The sequence below is a fragment of the Elephantulus edwardii genome, unplaced genomic scaffold, assembly GCF_000299155.1.
Source record: "Elephantulus edwardii isolate Elephantulus edwardi_28Jun2011 unplaced genomic scaffold, EleEdw1.0 scaffold00009, whole genome shotgun sequence".
NCBI lineage: Eukaryota > Metazoa > Chordata > Mammalia > Macroscelidea > Macroscelididae > Elephantulus > Elephantulus edwardii.
The window spans coordinates 22,637,114-22,649,910 of NW_006399759.1; the positions used below are offsets into that span (position 1 = coordinate 22,637,114).

At 40.8% G+C, this 12,797-nt stretch overlaps 1 protein-coding gene across 1 annotated transcript in view; it reads right to left on the reverse strand.

Moving 5' to 3' along the window:
- Nucleotides 1-1,196: 1,196 nt before the first annotated feature.
- The window catches only part of KCNS3 (potassium voltage-gated channel, delayed-rectifier, subfamily S, member 3), a 20,391-nt gene continuing 8,790 nt past the window's right edge, over nt 1,197-12,797 (reverse strand). The window contains exon 2 of the mRNA XM_006880660.1: nt 1,197-3,206. Coding sequence (XP_006880722.1) covers nt 1,672-3,147 — 1,476 coding nt within the window. The 5' untranslated portion in view covers nt 3,148-3,206 and the 3' untranslated portion in view covers nt 1,197-1,671. The remainder of the gene's footprint in view (nt 3,207-12,797) is intronic.

Consider the following 12,797-nt stretch of genomic DNA (forward strand, 5'->3'; position numbering starts at 1 on the left):
CCCTAGTCATTGTCCAACTCTCTGATGCATAACAAGTGATTGCAAAAACCATGGCCTGTATCAGGCGCACCTTAGTCTCCAGAGAGACACCGTTGTTCTTGAGTAATTTAGAGAGGTCCCTACTTACTATTATTATTTATATTGTTATGACTCTTACTACTTGCTAAGCAGTCTTTGGTCACTTCATTATTAGGTATAGGAAATCTTTAATTAAATAGAATCATAAGTTCTCTGCCTCAAAGCAAATGTAAGCCAGAATTAAAAAGGCATTTTGGGGGACAATAAATATTTCTTATAGCAGATGACACATTCATGTACTAAATGTAGATATTTAAGAGTGAGTATAAAGACTCTTTGGTTACGTCCACTGCAGAAGTCATGGAAATACTGCGAGGAATGAGTCAGAGCCAATATCATCTTATAACCTAGAGGAAATGTCCTTCCATCAGTGAAATGTATAAAAGGGTTCTCTGGAAGAATAAACATAAAAGATGGGATAACAGATCTCTGTGGTTCTTTCATTTGAAAGACCTCAGGGAAAGAGCCCCATAGTCGTACGTAGTGCTGAGCAAGCTGACAGTCTGATTCAGAATCACTGTGCAGACCCACAATTAAGACCTTAATGAAATTGTATCCACAAAGGATCTAAGTGCCCTATTGTCACCCTAAAAAAGAAAAAAAAAGTATGTCTGACTCATTTTATTGTGCAGGGTTGCTACAGAAGATGCAGACATTACCATCTAACGGTGAAAATACTGGCTCCTTATATAGTTGCTGGCATAGCTTCCCCCCCCCCCCACCAGTGACTTAAGTTCCACTTCTTTGGCCATAATAAATCACATCAGTGGGTTTACACAATATTTCTTCTTTCTCCCCTTCATTCAGGGCATCACTGCCTGTGAGCAGGTCGGTTTTTGCTTTGATCTGAATCACTGTCTTGTGATGAGGTTTTAACCCTAACAGTAAAAATTATAAGATTGAAAATATAAACTAGAAATACACCTGGCTTCATTCATAGATGCCCACTTGAGTAGCTGCTAAACACGTATATGTGCAATCAGATTAAACTGGACAATATAGTTTAATCAAAAGCATAAAGGATGCTGACTGCTTCAAACAGCATTTCTCTCCCAAGTCAATTTTAAAAATAGGCAAAAGTACTTGTTTGACACCAAAGCAAACCACCAAAACATTCACCATACTGAATTAGGAAGTTTATTAGGCTCCTCATTTCCATGTCTAGGATGTAAACATGGATTTACATGCATTGTCTCATTTGGTGGATCTTACATGCATGTAGAGTCTTCAGTCAGCCAGGCCTTTGATTCTACTTGTCATAATTTACAGTTGGCTCAATGTGAGTAAATGACAAACACAGAATGATGCATAAGCCATAGCAACAAATCCCTCTCATTACCATTTACTTTTTTTTTTCCTAAAACTGTATCACAACTCTTTCTTGTAAAAAATAAATTTCAGAACAAGGCATTTAATTCACTTTGTTGAGAAAAATAAAGGCAAGTCTATAATTTTTAAAGCAATGAATGCTCAACTATGGCTGAAAGATACACCCTGAGAAGTAAATGATGTTAACGAACCCATTGAGGTTTATAAAGCTGTGTTAACCTAATGTAGGGAAGGGACACAAGATACAGGCACGAATGTCCCTGGTCATTTGGCTGTGCAATTCTCTAAGGATGCGGTGCTACACACGTCCTCATTGTTGTCAATGCTTGAGGCGTCGGTCGACTCCGGGTTGCTTACCACAATTCCAACGGAGGACAGACTGGTGATGAAGGCATGCATCCGCTGTGCATAAATATCCCTAATATTAAAGTAAGGTAGCTCGTGACATTTTTCTGGTGGGTCCTCGCTGCACTGGTCCACATCAATGTCCTTTTGCTTCTGATAGTACTTGGAAAACTTATTGAAGATGATAGTGATAGGAAGCGCCACCACCAAGATGCCACAGATGATACAGGTGCTGGCGATAAGCTTTCCAGGCAAGGTGACCGGGTGGGTGTCTCCATAGCCCACGGTCGTCATACTGATGGTGGCCCACCACCAGCAGATGGGGATGCTGGTGAGGCCCGACGTGGACTCATCTTTCTCCACAGAGTAGATAAGCACAGAAAAGATGGAAATTCCCACCGACAGGAAGAGAAGCAGCAGCCCAACTTCATGATAGCTGTGTCTCAGGGTCGCTCCTAGAGACCGAAGTCCCACTGAGTGGCGTGCAAGCTTTAGGATTCGGAAAATCCGCATCAGTCTCAGGATCTGGACCACCTTTCCCATGTTCTCAATGTCCTCGCTCTCTTCCTCCTTGGTGTCTACAGCCAGCGTGGCATAGAAGGGTATAATGGAGACAAAGTCGATTATGTTCAGAGGGTTCTTCCAGAATTTCTTTTGGCAGGGGGCGGCAACCAGTCGGATGGCCAGCTCCCCGGTAAACCAGGTGATGCACGCAATCTCCACTCCTTCCAGCACGGGGTCATCCACAGCTCCATCCTCATTCTGGAACTCGGACATGCTGTGGATGCACATCGCCACGATGGAGGCCAGCACCACGCTCAAGGACGAGATGGCGATCAGCTTGGCGGACAGGCAGTACCCTGGGTTTTCCATTCGAATCCAGATTTTCTTCCTGAGCTGCCCAAATCGTAGCTTGTCAAACTTCTCCAGCTCTTTCTCAAAGAGAGAAGACTCTTCAAAGGAGGAGTCGGTGCTCACGTCATTGCTTTTCTGATCCCAGTCCTTCTCGTGGTTCTCCTCCTTGCGCTCCTGGTAGCGGTTGCTGCAGCAGGAGTCAATGAACAGCTCGTTGATGCCCCAGTACTCAATCTCCTGGCAGAAGGAGAACACACACAGCTCCTCCATGACATGTAGCTTCCCCGTGTAGTAAAAATTCAAAACATATCTGAACAGGGAGGGGTTCCTATCAAAATAGTACTCCTTATCGGCCACGCTGTAGTCATCACAGAGCTCCAGAATTGCTTCTTCAGAGTGGCAGGTGAGCAACTTCCCGAGTCTGGTATGAGGAAACCGGAGGAGGGTGCTCTGGTCCACTGACTGCTTAAAGCCCCCAACATTCAAGTTGACAAGTTCCTCGTCCTGTGCAGGGCGATGGAAGAACTCACCATACACCATGGTGGATACAGGTGGTGGAGCGCCGGCTTGGAAGGGAAATGAACACGATCACTTTGCACCTGGAAGGAGCACAAAACTGTATTAGCACTCTGTTCCTCGTGCCCTATCAATTTATTTTTTACTCTGCCCTTTCCAGGAGGATGAGCAAAATGAAAGACACAATAGGAAATGGAATAAATGATGAGTCCACTAGTACACATTTCGACTGGAAGAAAACCAACACAAAACTGATTTTCTCACAAAATTAGGTTTACAGATCTCTTTTCGAGGAAAGCGGAAATATTGTGCTATTAACCTTTATGAATGTTAATTTCTGTGCTGTAATTAATTACATTTGCCAGTTCCCATCAAAAAACTAAATAAAAATGAGCATTTCTGGATCACTTACACAAAACTAGCCTCTCCAGAGTCTCAACCATGACGCTCTCTGTGCTTGGCAATGCTCAGCTCAGATGTGATACAATAGTTGTTGCCAGGTGGGTAGCTCACTCCTTCCCTTCCCAGAGACTCAGCCATGCATCCTCAGAAGCAGGTAACACCATCACGGGACCCCTGCTCTGCACCTCACCTTCAACCCAATCACTGTGTGCTCAGCTCTGAGCTTGCAAAAGGCGAGGGCTTCCCCTCATGCTCCAATGTTTCACTTCTGTAAAAGAAAGCCCTGTTCCCTATGTGTGGATATAGACAGTCAGAGGATATAATTATCTCCCTATCCTTAAGTACCTTATATCTTAAAGATATAGTGACACTTCATGAGATGGTATTTCAGGTGCATCCATACAAGAGACACTGACATGGGGTAAGCTTTTTAAGTTAATTGTAGTATCAGTTTCCTGATACAAATACACTTCTCTCCTTCTCTTAGCCTGTCTCCACACATCTAATCTAAGATTAACTCTTCACAGATATCCAAGTCTATACTGACCCAGCACAGAGGCTGTTTGAGTTTTGACACTAGCCGACATGTACCAAAGCCATTAATCAGGTAGAATAAAATAGGTTTTGACCATAACTTAATATGAGACATGGCCTCTGAGCAGACATAGCTAAAAAAGAGTAGAAGACTTCTATATACAGAGTTCTTACTTGGAGCTATGAAATGCCTTGTATGCCTTCTCTTGTTTAATCCTTCCAATACTATAAGGTAGGACAAATGCAAACGTATGCAGGTTTAATAACTTACACGAGAACATCCAATAGATGGTTAGTATAGGCAGGATTTGAAGTTAAACTTTATTGACTAGTATCTGTGCACTTTCCAACATATGCAGTGCTTCTCTTTTTGGTCTCCTTTTATTATAATGCAATAAAATGACATGGAAAATGCAAAAATAAAGCTGAAACCTCAAGATTTTTTGAGACAACAGCAATGTCTTCTGTCCTTAGGGGTTTCATATCAGAGGGTAGGAAACAAATCTTGACCTTTCAAGCACCATTGACCAAACAGGAAGTGGAAAAGGCCAGACAGAGGACAATAAAGAGTGGGCAGAAGCTACGTCTTGAAGGACGTCAAATATCACGCTGAGAGAGTCTGAACGTTACAATGTAGGCAAGCCCACTCAAGGGTCTGAAGCCATAAGAAGACATGGTGGTACCAGTAACTTTGCCTTGGAGTAGGACCCCAGTGTCAGCAGCATAGATGATGCCAGAAAGGCCAGGGCCTTAGAGATCAGGTAGGAATAAAGCAGGTGAGAAGTAGGGAGATCCTGGGCCAAGAAACAATGGTACACATAAAGAAGAAGCAACTTTATAAAGTATAATTCACAGTACTTCGTGGAATACTTACAGGAATAAGGAAGGGAAAAGGTGAAAGAGGGGTAAGTGTTGTGAGTGGCTAGATGGTGGCACCATTAGGACAGTGAGAGAGCAAGAAGGGGTTTCTTTTCCCTTCTGTTTATGAAAAACCGAAGCTGTCATTGAGACAAGAGACTCCTCTTCTATAAAGGACACACCAGAAAGTTTGGTCTAAAAATACAACCCTCTGCCCATCAAGCTTAGGAGGAAGTCCAGATTCCAAAAGAATGGACAGGCATTTGCTCTGGAGACTCCACCACTGAATGTGTCCCCAGGTAGGGAGAAATCATAGCATGACTTGACAGACCAGTTAATTGACTGGCTGAACACTCAAATGACTTGATTTTCCCCCTTAACTTTCTATTTTTAGTCAAAGATCCTCCTTGAAGGGCCTAAATCATAACTCTAGACTAGGCTCAAATATTTATGGCACTTGAGATCTCTGAAAGCCAGCTCATGCTCATGGCAAGTATAGCAGTGAAATGTTCCAAGGAGCTAGTTTGAGCAAAGCAAACATTAAGACCTTAATGGAAGTTATCTCTTAGTGGATTCTTTATCATCCCCTTGGCTATTCCGGAGACCCACTGAGAGGAAGGCAGCATCTGTTCTTATGATATCATCTACACATATATCAGTTTCATGTTCAGAGGGTGTGGAAGCCATTTCTCAATCTTTCAGCAGTCACTTCTGTAAAATGCACTGTCATAGTCCACAATATCAGCTGTCCTGCTCAGTGCTCTATGCTTTTAATCTACTCCATAACAGAAAGAGCTTATTTCAAGGTCCACTCATTACACAAAGTGTAATCATAGAAACAACACAGGTCTTAGAGGCAGGATAGTTTTTGCAAGTGTAAGAAAGCTTTCAAAAGAGAGATAAACAGAGAAAAGATGCCTACATTAGATCAAATGCTTCTGCTCAAAGGCCACGCTGAAATTCAAAGAGGCACTACAGCCAGAGTCACAAAGGGTTGGTTTTCTTGGTTATACTTGGTCTGGGGCTAATAATTGTCAGACCAGGGACCAAGGTCAAAGGGAGAACATAGGTTTCAAGGAATATCAACATGTCAACAAATGGAGTGAACAGCCTCAACTACCAAGGAGTGCCCCTTCCTTCCCTCCCTAGAAGACCACCCACCTGGCTAAACCACAATGGAATGTCCCTCTCTTCCCTCCCTAAAGACCCTCACTATAAAACCTGTCCTAATCCACCTTATTGTTGTTGTTATGAGTCACTTGCTACCCATAGCAACCCTATGCACAAACAGCCCTAAACCCTGCTCTGTCCTGTGCCAATTGCACTGCCTCTGACAGACATCCCAATTACCCCAGTCACTGAATCAATCCCTCTCATAGAGGGTCTTCCCCTCTTGTGCTGTCCCTCCACCCTACCAACTATGATGTCCCTCTCTAAGGACTGGTCCCTCCTTACAACATGTCCAAAGTATGTTAGAAAGAGCCTCAGAATCCTTGCCTTAGGTTGTGGAATGTCCCTGATCTGTCCCTCTGCCTGTTTCTCTCTCAGTAGACCAAGGAATCCGACCTGAGAGACTCCTTAATAAAGATTCTTTAGCTTCCTTTCTTTCTCTGGTCCCTTCCTTGAGTCCTCGGCCTTATGTCCAGTGCAAAGTCTTAATAACAATGGCTTCGAGGAGCAGTAGAAAGAGGGAGTTACCATCATTACACCATAAGAGTGAGCGTTACATAGAATTTTCAGATCAAGAAGGATCAGAAAACATGAGTAAACATCATTCAGAGTTGAAAGGTAAGAGACAGAGGCCGAAGCCAATGCTTTTAATGACTAGCCCTGAAGATGTTGGCTCAAACACTCAAAATGTGTGGAATCAAGAGAAAAAAGATACTGCACATCATTATTGCCAATAGTCAGGCATGTGCTTAACATTCACTCATTTATTTTTATTTATAAAACATTTACTAAACCACAGAAGTACTATTTTTTAAAAAATTATTGAATCATTGTATAATTCAACATTGTAAAGAATGTCCTAGGTCTGACACAAAAACAGAAACAAGTACCAAACATAAACATATCTAAATGCACAAAATACAAACAAAAATCATGGAAAAATATGTTATAAGCAAACTAGAATTAAAACATGGGGGAAAGTAGTCACCAATTATATTATAAAAGGTTGTTGTTGTTGTTATGTGCCATTGAGTCGCTTGTGACTCATAGCGACCCTATGTACAACAGCCCTAAACTCTGCTCTGTCCTGTGCTAGTCGCACTGTCTCTGACACACCCATCCAATTACCCCAGTCACTGAATCAATCCACCTCGCAAAGGGCCTTTCCCTCCTGTGCGTATAAAAGGTTAGTATATCTAATATGCAAAAGTTTTTAAGATCAAGAAGAAAAAGAGCATTAACCATATAGAAAAATATAAGTGATCTGAATAGTCAGTTCACATTAAAAATGCAAATGGTCTATAGAACAGGGGTAAAAAAGCTCAACCATCTCAGAATAAGGGAAAAGCACATTAAATTATACTGAAATGTCACTTCTCATCCCCTAAATTGGGAGAAAATAAAACTTGTACTATGTATTCAATTGACAAGGCTCTGGGGAAATAGCAACTCTCAAACATTATGGGGAGGAATGCAAAATGAAGTGAGAGAATCTGGCAAATTATAGTAAAACTCCATAGGTATTTACTATTTGACCTGGCAACCCCTACTGTAGAAATCTCTCCCAAAGACAGAAAACATAAAAAAAGGAAGACTTGTACTACTGAAAGGCTCATCAAGAGAGGATTTGTTGAATAAATTATGTTACGTCCAAACAAGGCAACATAATGTAACTCTAAAAAAGAAAAAGGCTTCTTCTGTATATAGCAATGGAGTCACTTCTAAGGTTTAATATTAAATAGGGAAGAAAGGCAAGTTAGAGAAAGTGTAATCACATGCAACAATTTAATTAGTTTTGACCATGTACACATACCCATCCATCACAGGACGAGGTTGTTAGTAGGGATCAGTCCTTGGAAAGGATCATCATGGTTGGAAAAGTAGAAGATAAGCGAAAGAGAGAAATACCCTAGACAAGATACACTGGCACAGTGACAGTAACCTTACACTAGAGATGATATGGACGGCACAGGATAGGGCAAGGCTCAGATCTGCTGCTCGTAAGTTACGCTATGAGTTACACTGGACTCTACAGCACCTTATGACAAACAAAAATGAGAATATATGTAGTGATCTATTTTTAATCAACAATACAACACAAGCAACCTAATTTCTACTGGGGCAAGGAATTTAAGGAAACATTTTTATAAAGGAGATATAAAAATGGCTAATAAACATATAAAAAATGTCTCTACATCGTTAATCATTAGGAAAATGCAAATGCAAATCATAGTGAGATATCCATTCATGCCAACTAGGATGACTTCAACTAAAAGACAAACACATGTGTTGGTGGGAATAGGGAAACACGGGAACCTTTATGTACTGGTGATGGAAATATAAATGGGATGGCAGCTTTGGAAAGCAGGCCTTCGCTCAAAGGGTTAAACTTACAGTTACCATGAGAGTCAATAATTCTGCTCCTAAGATAACCAAGATAACCAAAACTCTGTATCCACACAAAAGCTCACATATGAATGTTCATTAGTCATAAAATCTACAAAGTAGGAATAAGCTAAGTGTCTAACAGGTAAATATACAGCTTGCCTCTGGAAACTCTGTGAACTTTGAGAAACGATGAAAGTTATCCAAGTGTTCACGCATTTTATTCATAGGGTAGCTATGAGTCCTCTACGAATTGATGACACTTAACAACAACAACAACAATATGTTCATATGATGGGATTGCTCAATCAAATAAAGTACTGACACATACTATAATATGGACAAATGTTGAAAACTGTTAACTAAGCATAGAAGCCAAACGAAAAAAGGTACATTATGTTTAGTTCTATTTGTAACCTGTGTTGTGTTTCATTGATTATGCAAAAGCATTTGTGTGGATCACAACAAACTGTGACTGACTCTGAGAAGAATGGGAATCCCAGAACACTTGATTGTGTCAATGTGAAACCTATACTTGGACCATAAGGCAGTCGTCAGAACATGGCAGTGAAACACATAGTTCAACGTTGGAAAGGGTGTATGCTAGAGATGTGTCCTATCTCCATATGTTTTTAATCTATATGCAGAACAGATTATCTGGGAGGCTGGGTTCTATAAGGAGAAGTGTAGTATCAGGATTGGTGGAAGATTCATCAGCAATCTGTGTTATGTGGAGACACAACTCTGCTTGCTGAAACTGAGGAGGACCTGAAGCGCTTGCTGCAGAGGGTCAAGGACTGCAGCCTTCAATACGGATTGAGGCTCAATAGCAAGAAGACAAAGATTCTCACCACCAGGCCAATTGGCAGAATCAGGATGGATGGTGAAGAGATTGAGATTGTTCACCGCTTTAGTTTGCTTGGCTCCACAGTCAACACTTGGCACCAGCAGCCAGGAAATTTAAAACATATTGTGATGGGAAAGTCTGCGGTTAGGGACCTCTCTAAAGTACTCAAGAGCAACGGTGTCACTCTGGAGACTAAGGTGCTCCTGATACATGCCATTGTCTTTGCAATCACTTGCTATGCATCAGAGAGCTGGACAATGACTAGGGAGGATAGAAAGAGAATTGATGCCTTTCAGCTGTGGTGTTAGAGAAGAGTAATGTACCATGGACTGCTAAGAAAATGAACATGGTCATCTTGGAGAGGGTTACTCTTTGGAGGCAAGGACTCTGAGGCTTCATCTGACATACTCTGGACATGTTCTTAAGAGGGACCAGTCCTTGGAGAGGGACGTCATGCTTGGGAGGGTGGCAGGACAGCGCAGGAGGGGAAGGCTCTCTATGAGGTGGATTGATTCAGTGACTGGGGTAATCAGGGTGGGTGTGTTGGAGACTATGAGACCGGTACAGGACAGAGCAGGGTTTAGGGCTGTTGTACATAGGATTGCTATGAGTCACAAGTGACTCGACAGCACATAACAACAACAATTATGCAGGTGATACAACCTTGCTTATTGAAAGTGAAGAGGACTTGAAGTACTTAATAATGAAGACCAAAGATTTCAGCCTCAAGTATGGATTACACCTCATCATGAATAAAACAAAAATTCTTACAAGACAAAGAGAGAACTTGATAACAAGCATAGAAAAGACTCAAGTTGTCAATAATTTAATACTAGTTGGATTCACAACCAGTAGTCACAGACACAGCAGTCAAGAAATCAAACAATGTATTGCATTGGGAATGTCTACTACCAAGGATCTCTTTAAAGTGCTAAAGAGCAAAGATGGCACTTTAAAGACTAAGGTGTACCTGACCTAAGTTACGGTATTTTTCAATTGCTTAATATGCTTGTGAAATTTGGACAATGAATAAGGAAGACCAAAGAAAAGTTGATGTCTTTGAACTGTAGAATTGGTGAAGAGTACTGAATTACCATGAACTGTCAAAGGACAAACAAATCTGTCTTTGAAGAAGCACAGTCAGAATGTTTCTCAGTCGCAAAGGAGGAAGCTCTGTCTCACATACTTTGGCATCTCGTCAGGAGGGCCCAGTGCCTGGTGAAGAATATTGTTGTTTGTTGTTGTTGTTATGTGCCATCGAGTCGTTTGTGACTCATAGCAAACCTATGTACAACAGCCCTAAACCGTGCTCTATCCTGTGCCAATCTCATTGCCTCTGACACACCCATCCCGATTACCCTTTGATTTGAAAACCAAAGGATCAACAAAAGAGAAGACTCTCAATGAGATGAATTAACACAGTGACTGCATCAGAGAACTTATGTACAACCATGGTTACGAGGATGGCCCAGGGTCTGGCAGGGTTGTGTTCTGTTGAGCCTAGAATATAAGGCCATAAGAGCAAAACTAAGACCTTGAGTTTATTCCACTGGATTTAGAAACTATCTAACAGAAGAGATGTGATGTCTTGAACACTAATTATTGAAAACTAGACAAATTGTGGGATAGCATCAGGACATCATACATGAAAAAAGGAAAAAGCTCATTAAGAAACAGGAAAAGGGGGAAAAAGACCAAAATGGGTATCAGAAGAAATTCTGAAACTGGCTCTTGAAAGAAAAGAAGTTAAAGGGAAAGGAAACAATGATGAATTAAGATAATTGAACAGAAGATTTCAAAACACAACTCAGCACAAAGTATTATAACAAAATGTACAAAGATCTGGAGTCAGAAAGCCAAAAGGGAGGAACACACTCATCATTTACTGAGCTTGAAGAACTGAAGAAATAAATTCAAGCCTTAAGCTGCAATCGTGAAGGAAAATAGTGGCAAAAAGACTGAATTATTCAGGAGGCATCAAAAGAAGATATAGGGAGTACAACGAGCTAATACTAAAAATAATTGGGAGACATTGAACCATTTCAAAAAGTGGCATATGATCAAGCCTCAGTAGTACTTAAAGTATTGGCAAAAAAAATAGAAATAAAAATAAAAATAAAGTTCCAGGAATTAATGGAATACCAATTAAGTTGTTTCTTTGCACAAGCAGTCAAGAAATAAAAAAACAGAAGAATTGGCATTGGATTCCTGTGATAATCATAGTATGCTATCATATATCACTTTTAAACTGTTCTCTCCCTCATCTGTTTCAATTCAATATACATAAGCTATCCAGTTTTTCTCAGTCTTATGATTATCAGAGGAATCCAGAATTAAGGTTACATAGAAGAATGCATTTGGGACGGGGGGTAGGGGGCGAGGCAGGGTTGGGGTGTTGGGGTCGGGTGGGGGAAGGGGGATTGTATACCAACGAAGAAGTTTATCTTTTGCTTTTCAAAGAGAAGAGTGAACTGGGGGGAAGGGGATAAAGAAAAAAGTGGAATAAGGAATGAAAGAAAATAAAAAATCTCTGTAAATGTTCATTAAAATAAAAAAATAAAGTTTTTTAAAAAAGAAAGAAAAGAAAAAAGAATTGGCATTGGGAAAATCTGCTGTTAAGGAACTGTCCAAAGTACAAAACAGCAAGGATGTCAGCTTAAAAACTAAAGTGCACCTGATCCAAGTCATGGTCTTTTCAATTATCTGCTATGCATCTCAAAGCTGGACAATAATTCAGGATGACAGAAGCAGAATCAATGCCTTAGAATTGTGGTCCTAGAGAACAGTACTGGCTATTCTACAGACTGCCAACAGAGCAAACAAATAAATCTTATAGAAAGTGCAATGAGGGTGCTCCTAGGAGGAACATATGCTTTGGGCATGACATCAAGGGAAATTAGTCCTTGGAAAAAGACATCATGCTTCGAAAAGTGGAGGGTCACTGAAAGAGAGGAAGACCCTCAACAAGATGATTGACATGATGATTTTAACAATGGACTTTCGCACCATTGTTCTTAATAGCAAAGAGTTGGAAACAACCTAAGTGCCCATGAAAAAATGAATGGATAGAGAAGCTGTGGTATATTCACACAATGGAATACTATGTTCCATTTAAAAACAAGGAATTCATGCAATATTATTCAAAATGGGTGACCCTGGAGGACATTATGCTGAGTGAAATATCTCACAGGACAAATCACAAAAGGACAAATACTGCGTAGTGCCACTGTTGTAAAACGGGACTGACATTGGGGTTGGAGGGAGACTGAGAAAGATGGGATAAATAATATATACTGCATTGAAACAGATGAGGGAGAAAACTGTTTAAAAGGGACATATGATTAGGTATTATTGTCATGACAGGAATTCAGAACGAAGGCTGCATAGTGTAGTGGATTTGGGGGGAGGGATTATATAACAATGAAAGAAGTTTTCTTTTACTTTTCCAAGAGAAGAGTGAACTGGGGGGGGAGGGGTG